This window comes from Trachemys scripta, chromosome 4 (genome assembly GCF_013100865.1).
Source record: "Trachemys scripta elegans isolate TJP31775 chromosome 4, CAS_Tse_1.0, whole genome shotgun sequence".
NCBI classification, from domain to species: Eukaryota; Metazoa; Chordata; order Testudines; family Emydidae; genus Trachemys; species Trachemys scripta.
In genome coordinates, this window is record NC_048301.1 from 91,581,179 (window position 1) to 91,592,022 (window position 10,844).

Genomic DNA, 10,844 nt, shown 5'->3' on the forward strand with positions numbered 1-10,844 from the left:
GTGTATAGTATATAGAGCAGTATAAACAACTCGTATGAAATTTTAGTTTGTACTGACTTCGCTAGTGCTTTTTATGTAGCCTGTTGTAAAAGTAGGCAAATATCTAGATGAGTTGATGTACCCCCTGGAAGACTTCTGCATACACCCAGGAGTATACGTACCCCTGCTTGAGAACCACTGACTTAGACTAAACATGAGTTACTGCAGATAGTCTAGAGCCCCTCTGCTGAAGGTCACAACTAAAAATAATTTTAATTTTTTATCTAACTTATCATGATACCAATCTCTCTAACACATACAGCTGTGAGTTTTAGATTAAGGACTACTCTGGTGGTGACGGTCACCCATGGCAACTTGGAAACCTGACAGAATGGAGCAGTCTCACTACCTAGTTTGTTGCAAATTCTAACATTGCATGCTGGAATCAGTAAAGTGCCTCAAGAAGCTGAGCAAACACTAAGTTTAGAAGTGTTAATGACTTCTGTATAACACATGCGTGATTGAAATGACTGACTACAAAACTTCTGAAACATCTTGGAAAGTGACAGTAGCTATACATATATCTGTTTGCTAATGTAATTAGTTATATGTATTTTCGTGAGCTCATGAAAACATGACATTGACTTTCAGTGGTACTTATGATGATAGTGGCTTTGGTGTTTTTGAACGTTTTACCCCCTGACTCAGCTGAATCAGTTGGTCTCAGAGAATGTCTAAGTTACCACTGGAAATTGGTGTTTAATCTAGTTTGCTTGATGGGAATATTTCATCCTCCCTTTTCTCCAGCTATTTGTCTGCCTCAGAGTTTTAGAAGGCTCCTATAACCTATAACTATCTAAATGCAGATAATGCAGATAATTCTGAGAAATATTGCCCTGCTTCTCTGATACACTATAAACCTCCCTTGTTTTGATAAATGCAAAGTTTGACATTATTTCTGTTGAGAAATAACATGTGTTGTAGTCTCTTGGGATACCACTAGGGGTTGCTTGTGTTTAACAATGAAAGCCTTTTATTTCAAAATAGGAACATATGCTAATATACAAATATTTTCAGAATATCAGAAGAAGAAAACATTAATTGTATTCCAATTACTTTTCAGAACTTGTCCCTCCATCTCCTTTTTTCACCCGCTTTTTGAACACAAGAGCTATGAAGGAGACCTTTAAGAGTTATATGGAGCTGCTTGTTAGCATTGCCTTAGATCCAGATACAATGCAAGCCTTGGAAAAGAGCAATGGTACAGTGTGTTTTACATTCATTTCTTTGTGCTCTGCTTTGTTTTGTCCCATGATGATTTTTTTATTTTAAGATGCTCTATGTACATTTTTTTATGAATAAAGCAAATGTGAAAACTTTTCTTATTTAACAGCTGTACCTTAACCTACATTTTTTGATGCAAGTAATGTACTAGGTGTAATTTGTATTGGTTTCAGGTTGCCGCAAATTCCTGTTTTCCCAGATTCAGCATACTTTGGTACCACATCAGGCAGTGTTTTGAGTTTGTACTTGCTCTGTATCTAAAAGTTCTAAACAGGGAGATGTTCAGAGCAAATAGTATTTTTGCCACAGTAGAGCAGCCAGAGTAGTAGTATTGCCACGATAGCGTCTTTGACCACTTGGCTCCAAATTCCAGTTTCATCACATCATGACTTTAAAGAGAAGTGGACACCAATATAAATGAGTGGGTGAAATATTAATGTATCTGAATGAGTTTACCATACTCCCCTAATATTACTGTATTGTTAAAATCCAGATCAGGATTTAGTGGAAGAATTTTTTAACTTTACATTTTGTTTAAAATATTACTGTATTATTCCGATTGCTTTAAACTACTCCAGAGGGATTTGTCATCTGGTTATATTGGACCCCTCTCCTGTTAGCAAAAAGAACAGGAGTACTTGTGGCACCTTAGAGACTAACAGATTTATTTGAGCATAAGCTTTCGTGGGCTACAGCCCACCATCACTAATGAACTCACTTTTTTTTTAATCAAGATCACCATTACCAATAATAGACCTACAAATGCTAATTTTATTTAAAAACCATTTCAAATGTGTGCCTAGTTTTTAATGCAGAGACATACTCATTACTTTATGAAGTTCTGATTTCTGAGCTGTTTGGGTTTAAGATTAGTGTTTGAACACACATGTCCAGATTGTCTTCAAGAGAACTGCTGTTTGATGGGCGTGTCATTTGAATTTCAACTTGTTAGAACTATGCACTATAATTGACTGTAGCATACAAATGTCAGTTCTGTGTCTTGGAAATTTAACACAGAAAGCATTAGACTTGAGACACTGATAGAAAGCATGGGTTTCACATAGTATACAGCTGCTACGACATGGGGTTCTGTGCTGCTAATTTCAGTTTATCCATATTTCAAAAGCTATTTCCTGTTTGAGACTCTACCCTCTCTCTCTGTACACAAAGGGTGCAGTCCTGCAGCTGTTATGTCAGCAGTACCAATGAAGGCAATAGACTGCTGATGTGAGTAAAAACTGCAGGATTGAGCTGCAAATTAAAAGCTAATGAACAATCTTCTCAAGCACCAGTGGCCACCTACCTTGCTACCTAGCTTCTAACATCTCTTATGCAATTGTATAATTATATATAATGGTAAGTGTTGGGAAACCTTACTAATAGGCAGTGCTACTACCCCTACCTATAATAAATCCAAGCTAAGAGGGGATAATTTGTAATATATGACAGCCAGTTTGAAACACATACACACACTCTTCAGCTGAGAAGAACCTGTCTCTGAACTGAAAATTGTCTTGCATAACAGGGAGAGATTTAGAGAACAATTTAAAGCTGTCTGTAAGGTTCATTCTCTGCACTGCCCTGTCCATCTCCTTTCTGAACTTTTCATCACAAATCAAAGAACACAATAATAATTAGATTTACATTTAGCTGTTGGCCTGGATATTATAATGTATGTAGCCTTTGCATATTTGCCAAGTTTTCGAGTCAAGTACTGAGTTCTGTATCTTAACATGTAGATCTTAATAAGTAATTTCCCTTTCCTATTTAAAGCTAGGGTATATGAGCAAAATGTATTATTTTGGACTTTGATTATTTTATGCTAATAAATAGGGTAAAGTGGCCCATCTGGCATAAGGGTTTTATGTAAATAATTGCCTTACATCTTTACTTAACTATTATGTTTTTTTCCATGTCTTTCAGATGAGCTTCTTTTGCCTCATATGAGAAAAATTGATGGCATGTTGAATGACAACAGGAAAAGACTGCTTTCCAAATTACGTTTGGAGCATACGTTCAAGGTATTTCCTTTTAAAATTTCAGATTATTTAAAACAAAGTCCTAAACAAGTCACTAATTATATACAAATGTACAGTGAGATGACAAAATTTGTACCTGGAATGGAATATGAGGTTTGAAAGATACTTTGAATTAAATGTTAGTATATTCCACTTAGCAAACATTTTATGGTAGAGATGTTTCTACTGTAAACCTTAAAGTTCAGTTTTACTTCCTAAGCTTTAATGTTCATTTTAAAGCATTTTCTCTTATAAGTTTCTCAAGTTTCTCATCAGAAAATCAAACTACTGTCCCTTTGGAGCTTTTTTTTTTTTTTTTTTTTTTAAGGATGCCTCTATCTCTGCCCCATGATGCTGCCCCATGGTACATCCCAGCTCTTCAGCTGTGGTGAGGTGCAGAGAGCAGCACCAGGGCTCCCTAGAGCCAGAGGTGAGGGATCAAGGAAGATGAAACAGTCAAGCACCCTTTCATACCCACAGTCCCGAATTAAGGGGTGGGAGCAGCATAGGATCTGCTGCTTAGTATAGTTTTTTAGTTTAATTTAGATTATTTTAATAGATTATACTAAATTTAAACCTTAACATGGGCTGTCATAATTTTCAGATTTAATTTAAATAGGTTTATATTTAAAAATATGAATTTATTTAATTTAAAGTTTTAAAAAAAGATATTTTTAATTGATTTTTACCCACCCTGTTGTAGGCACCAGTCCTGTTTTCCTCTCTTCGTTAATCTAGGACTTTGGGGCAAGAGGGTTAATTACCTCCCTATCTCATCAGTGCTGAAAAGCTGTTCCCTGCGGAAGCGGTAGTTCCTGCTCCTATCTCCCCGGAAGCCCTCTGTGGCTCCCTCATGGCAACAGCAAAGCTCCTGGAGGGTGTCTAAATCTCTCAGGCTAGGTCTACACTACCCGCCTGAATCGGCAGGTAGAAATCAACCTCTCGGGGATCGATTTATCGCGTCCCGTTGGGACGCGACAATCGATCCCCTAATCGACGCTCTTACTCCACCAGCGGAGGTGGGAGTAAGCGCCGTCGACAGGAAGCCACGGAGGTCGATTTTGCCGCAGTCCTCACAACGGAGTAAGTCAGCTGTGATACGTCGAATTCAGCTACGCTATTCACGTAGCTGAATTTGCGTATCTTAAATTGACTCCCCCCTGTAGTGTAGATGTAGCCTCTGATACTTTTCATAATAAATACAAACGGTCTGTTTAACTGACCCTGAGCCTCCATTTTTATTGTTGTTGTTTTTACAGTGAGAGTTAGGGACATAATGACAATTTGATTCCCACTGTGCTAATACTTCTGTAGCTGATCATTACACCCAATGAGAAGAAAAGCATCTTTAGCATGCACAAGATTGTCACAGTTATATAAAATTATATCCACTTACTCACTATATCATGTTACAAATTCCAGCTGTATAAAGAAGCTTTTGCTTTCTGTTCACCCAATAAAAGAAAATAAATTATGTCTCTTAAATCAGATAACATAGGCCCCATCCTACAGCCTGATCTGTATGGAAGTATATAGAGCTCCAGGCAAGCCCAGGGATCTGCCCATATGGATCAGATTGCAGGATCAGGGCATATGTTTGTAAAATGGCTCATTATGTTAGTATGTCTATATTTCTAGTACAGAAGCACAAACCCGTATCAAGTTTGTGTTAGCAATTTTGTAGTAATGAAAGGCTAATTTCCTACCATGAACATCTCTATTGGTTTGATACCAAATAGGTTACATGCTTTTAAAATCCAGTTTAATTCATTATTTAGAATAAGAGAGCCTGTTTCTATAATAATGTTGATAAAAATGAGTAGTTCAGGTGTTAGAGATTCAGACTAGGCAACCAACAAGTAAAAGATGGAAATATGTTGGTTACTAATGAGCACCATTCATTTCAGTATTTTTTTTTTAATTTTTAATTAATGGAGATATCCTATCTCCTAGAACTGGAAGGGACCTTGAAAGGTCATCGAGTCCAGCCCCCTGCCTTCACTAGCAGGACCAAGTACTGATTTTGCCCCAGATCCCTAAGTGGCTCCCCTCAAGGATTGAACTCACAATCCATTCATTTAGCAGACTAATGCTCAGACCAATGCTCAAACCACTGAGCTATCCCTCCCCACATGGTTATTCTGTACTGATAACCATGTATAGTAATTACATATTAATTAAAACTGAAATGGACAATATGGGATATTTCAGTGTAGAATTGCAAACCAAATCATACAGTAAAATCACCAATCAATAATCAAATCAGCAGCTTTCTCTATACACTTTTCTGCATAGTTCTAACAGCTATAAAATCCCACTCTGTCCACTTATAATCTTATTTCAGTGAACAAAATTAAACTAGTCTTTCTATGTTAGTTTCATCTCTGTAAATTAACTCTCAATCTTTTAGATGCAACTCACCTATGTACGTATTTGGTAATATATTAGACTTATTACAAATGTTGTTCAGAATAGCATTGTTAGTTAAAATCAATTGTGCTTCATTTCTTGGAAGTTTCATTTTCTTTAAAGTACTCACCATTCAAAGTCGTCTGGCTCTTTCCCCTGAGCAAGTCTGATTTATAGCTTGTCCTCTTGACCCACCAGAACATGGAAATGACTAGTATTTTCCTCCTCCTCCTTCCAATTCAAAACTAGTCCTTTTTTGGGTCAGTGCTCCTGTTTGAAGTCTGTTCTACTCCATACGAATAGACAATAGCATTGAGCCAGTGACAGATGAGGCAGGACTTCCTGGCATAAGACAGAAATTCAGAGAATGCAGTGAAACTCTACAGAGAATGCTATAACAGGTAGAAAATTAAACTCACGGAGGAAAAAATAATCTGCTGGAGTCTTTTTTCTTAACTGGAAGGCTGCTGCTATGACTAGTCTACATTTTGGTCCCTTGACGTGATTACTACCAAAATGCATCTGTCTCTTTTGCACATGGATTTTTAGTTTCCTCCTGAGATTGTTACTAAGGCAAAAGTAACTGATCTGTTAGAACACTAATTAAGCACATTTTGTTTTCAGGGACACAGTACCAGGTGCCTGGTAGGAATCTGGATAGGAGAGTCCTTGAATTCAGTAACTGTTCATTAAAAAGTTCATCTTATCATCTGTAGACTATATAAGGCACCATTAGTTTTAATTTGAACATTTTAACCCCTTAATTTCTTGCAGCAGTAAGTCCAACTGTATGCTGAATTCTTTTCTGTAATTTGTTATAGTCACATTTCCCTGAACAATGTAGTAATTTATGCAAGTAAAGAAATATAATCAGTTAAATGAATATATTTTCTCTGGATGAAAGTAAGATATTACATAATACAATGGAACTTTTAAAAATTATTTGTTAAAATAATTCTACATTTTTTCAACAAGGTGTTATTCATTTAACACATCATGAAAAACTGAAGTTAGTAACAATAAAATACAGCACCATTTAGTTAGTGTGTGTCTCGGAAATGATCTCATGGTTTGCTGGAGATCTATAGATGTATCTATTGCAGAATGATGACATCTAGTGCCATTTGTTGCAAATGTAGTGACAACACATCTTTCATGTGAAATTCTGTACATCCAAACACTTCTCTGAAGATGAACTGTAGGTACTCTTTCCCCATGAAATTAACTAAGACTTAGCTATGCTAACAAAGCTTTGTAGAGTAGGCTATGTCAGCTAGGGGTATGAAAAAATTACATACCCTTGCTGACAGAGGTATGCTGACAAAACTCCCGGTGTAGATGCAACTGTGCCAGTGGAAAAGTGCTTCTTTTGGCATAGCTAATGTCATTCAGGGAGGTAATGTAGCTATATTCCAGCTGAACTCCTTTTGTTGGTTTGTGCTGTGTCTCCACTGAGGGGTTCTGCCAGGGTATAGCTATACCAGCAAGTGATATAGAGGAACGAGTACTGGGTTGGGAGCTGGGACCTCTAAATTCTAATCCTGGCTCTTCACTTACTGCATGTCCTCAGCCAAGTTACTTAACCTGTCTTAACTTAGTTTCTCTATCTGTAAAATGAGACTATTAATACCTCTCCTTACTGACCTGAAGGCGCTCTTAAACCAAATAAGAATATACTAGGGGGTGCACCAATTTAATTATAAACCAGTTTACTATGAAAATCAGTATAATTTTCTGGTATAGATAAGGCTTAAATGTTAATTTAACATTGCAGTGATTCCATCTTCTAGATGAAGATTCCGTATTAGGGTAGTTGTTTCAGGAATCCAAAGCATGCCGTACTCATTCCTGTCACATGCTCCAACTAAAGCAGCAGCAACATTTCGGGGAGGGAGTTTGCATTTTTGGAGCCAGCTGCAGTGTTGCCAGCAGTCATGATTTCATCACAAGTCTTGCAACATTTGATGCTTTTCTTAAAGCTCTAGCTCCTGAATTGATGTGATTACATGAGAATCTCAGCTTTCACTTTAAAAAAATGTTTCTAACCCTTGTGTTTGCAGAGAAAAGTTTGAAAACATGAATCCTAAAATACATCAGAAGGCAACTAAGAATAAATTAAAACGATATTATTTTTTTTAAATTGTGTGGAATTTAATGCCAATTGCATATATTTTGTTGGGCCTCACTCATGGTTTTTGAACATGTGGTATTGGCAGTACTACAAAAACAGGGACCTGAAGGATACTTTCAAAAGCTTTCTTAATTAACGAGAACACATGCAGTTAAGGAGAGTTACTATGCTTCACTTTAGGTTTTGTTCTAGAGCTACTACTATCTGAACTTAAAGGACAGTTGAGTGTCTCTACTCATACAACCCTTTGCATTCGGCTATCAAGGGAATTAATTAATTGTAGGAATTTTGTTTGTTTTAGGAATTGGATGACAGAAACCTTCTAAAGCATGTTACAAAGAGGGGAACTGAAAGGCCGATGAGAAAACTGCTACATATAATTGCCATTCACCTCCAAATCAGTAGTTTGACTAACTCAGATCAAGAGTGCCCAAAAGTCACTACTGTTTTACAGCTTTTTGGTGACCCTGTATAAAATGGGATGGACAGATCCTCATTTTAAAAAGGGAATCAAAATAAAACAGCATGCCACAGCAATACATTATTTCTATACCCTGTAGAGAGTTCAGGGTTTTTTTTATGGTGGATGTAGCTCACTACTTCACCTGGAAATCAAATTTTATGATTAATAAAATCTGTCTGAAGAAAATATGGGAACATATGGAATTAGTTGGGTGTCAGCAATTAGGGCTGCTTCAGATACTGCTAATAGACTTGGGAAGGAGGGGAAAGACGAAGGCACCTCTAAATCTTAATTAGGATTTTCAGGGATTTTTTGTTTTCATTTAAAGAAGTTTAGGTCAAGGAAGGGATGGGGGAGGGGGGACCTGACACTTTAGAGGAAATCTCAGACCCCTTTGGCTATCTAGCTACTACCATTTCCTTCTTTAATCTTAAAATTTTTAAGGCTTGCTCTTTACTGACCTCCCCCTCCCCCCATTCCAATTTTCTAGTAACAGACAGTGCTTTGTGTTTGTCTCCCTCTGTGACTTATTTTTCATTCATGTGCACCCTCTGACTAACCAATGTATTCATTTAAAACTTTCTTAATTGTAAGTTCTCAAAATTGTATTAAATTTTTGAACTGATGTCAAAGTTCAGATTTCTGTGTGCAGATTTGGAGGGGAGTTAAACAAAGACAGCCCTTGATGAGGCTTTCAATTTAAAATAAATAGGGTTCCCACATCTTAAAACATTTGCAGTATTCAAACTGTTCTTTCAGTGAGATTAAGTCCTATCAAAAGACTACCTTGAAATGGAGAATTTAACTCTGTTAATTCAAAGTACCTATATTACAAAGCAGTAACTTTAATTACAATGCAAATTTATCCTCTTGTAATGGTGTACGCTGTTGTCTAAAACGGAAAAGTTTATTTTTGAAATATTCCCGACTATTGTTGGATAACAAATTTGTTAATGAGATTGGGTGTGTTTTCCTTTCTGAGCAGTGTAGAGAAAATAGTGAGTAGTCTGATAGCTAAAGTACAGGACTAACAGTCAGAAGTCTGGGTTTTATTCTGGGCTCTTATAGACTGGCTGTGTGACACCGAGGTGCGTTGCTGTAAAACTTCTCTGTGACTCAATTTCCCCTTCTGTAAAATTAACATGATAATGCTTCCTTACTTCATAGGTGTATTGAGGCCTAATTATTGATATTTTTAAAGTGCTTACAGATTCTTGGATGGAAGGAGCGATAGAATGCAAAGTAAAATATAGAATTGTAAGCAATCAAAATTGCCCGCTGGATTCCTTGCTCGTTTGTTTTTTTCATGAAGGAACACAAAGATGACAGCTGTGATATGTGAAAGGGCCTGATTCCCTTGAGACATTACTTTTAAAGCCAGTCAAAAAAAGTCTGTATGTGTTTTTATATTGCTATCTTATAGCTGATTCATTAAGTGAGGCTTTTAGACTTGTATGTAAAATATTTTATGATTGGTTGCTTTCAATATTTTAACTTCTCTGAAAATAATGGTCAGTTTTCCAGCGGTCTGATTGATTGAGAAGTTCTCTTTTGGTGGAATTTTTGCATAATTCAAAATCCTTTTTGCTTTTATGCTCTGTTTAAGAGTGCTTTGGAAAACTTTCCTGAACTGACAGTAATCACTCGTGATTCTAAAACAAAAAGTGGAGGAGCTGCTCTTTCTAAAATCAGAATGAATGGTAAAGCTTACAACAAGAAAACACTGAGGACTTCTAAATCAACCACTAAGTTAGCACACGTAAGTGTTTAGAAGATTCATCACTGCTGCCATCTTATTTCTAACATGATAGATGAAAAAAAAATACCTTAAAGGATTGCATTTTGTTGGTAATTAGGTTTTTTGCAAATATATAAAAAAGATAAAATTGTAAACCTATAATTAAGTAATTTTGAAAATAATGATTTGTTTGAAATCTACAGCATATTAAATCACTTGTCTTGGTGGCCTGTTTCCTTTTATTATTAAACCATTACAGATACAGGGTTGCCGGGTGTCCAGTTTTCAACCAGAACAGCTGGTCAAAAAGGGACCCTGGCGGCTCCGGTCAGCACTGCTGGATTAAAGGTCCAGTTGGCATGGGGCTGACAAGCTCCCTACTCGGCTGCGGGTGGCTCCCAGCAAGCGGACAGCATGTCCCTCCAGCTCCTAGGCGTAGGGGCGGCCACAGGGGTTCCGCACACTGCCCCCGCCCCAAGCAATGGCTCCGCAGCTTCCATTGGCTGCGGTTCCTAGCCAGTGGTGCCTGCGGGTGGGAGTAGTGTGGAGCCCCCAGGCCGCACCTCCACCTAGGAGTCGGAGGGATGTCACCGCTTCCCGGTAGTCGCCTGAGGTAAGCACCGGAGCCTGCACCCCAACCCCCTCCCGCAGCCCTGCCCCAGCCCTGAGCCCCCTCCTGCACTCTGAATCCCTCAGACGCAGCCTGGGCCCCCCTCCTACACCCCAAATGCTTCACCCCAGAGCCACATCCCCAGCCGGAGCCCTCACCCCCCCCCCCCCCCCCCCCCCCCCCCCCCCCCCCCCCCCCCCCCCCCCCCCCCC

General features: G+C 38.1%; 1 protein-coding gene across 2 annotated transcripts in view; it reads left to right on the forward strand.

The window, feature by feature from the left end:
* QSER1 (glutamine and serine rich 1) overlaps positions 1 to 10,844 on the forward strand; it is an 82,871-nt gene that overhangs the window by 64,935 nt on the left and 7,092 nt on the right. The window contains exons 9-11 of one of the 2 annotated variants that reach the window (XM_034769925.1): positions 1,103 to 1,240; positions 3,187 to 3,284; positions 3,985 to 4,165. In XM_034769925.1, the coding sequence (XP_034625816.1) occupies positions 1,103 to 1,240; positions 3,187 to 3,284; positions 3,985 to 4,014 (266 nt within the window). In that variant the 3' untranslated portion in view covers positions 4,015 to 4,165. Of the gene's footprint in view, positions 1 to 1,102; positions 1,241 to 3,186; positions 3,285 to 3,984; positions 4,166 to 9,890; positions 10,044 to 10,844 lie in introns of those variants that run through there. The other variant, XM_034769924.1, reaches the window with a different exon arrangement.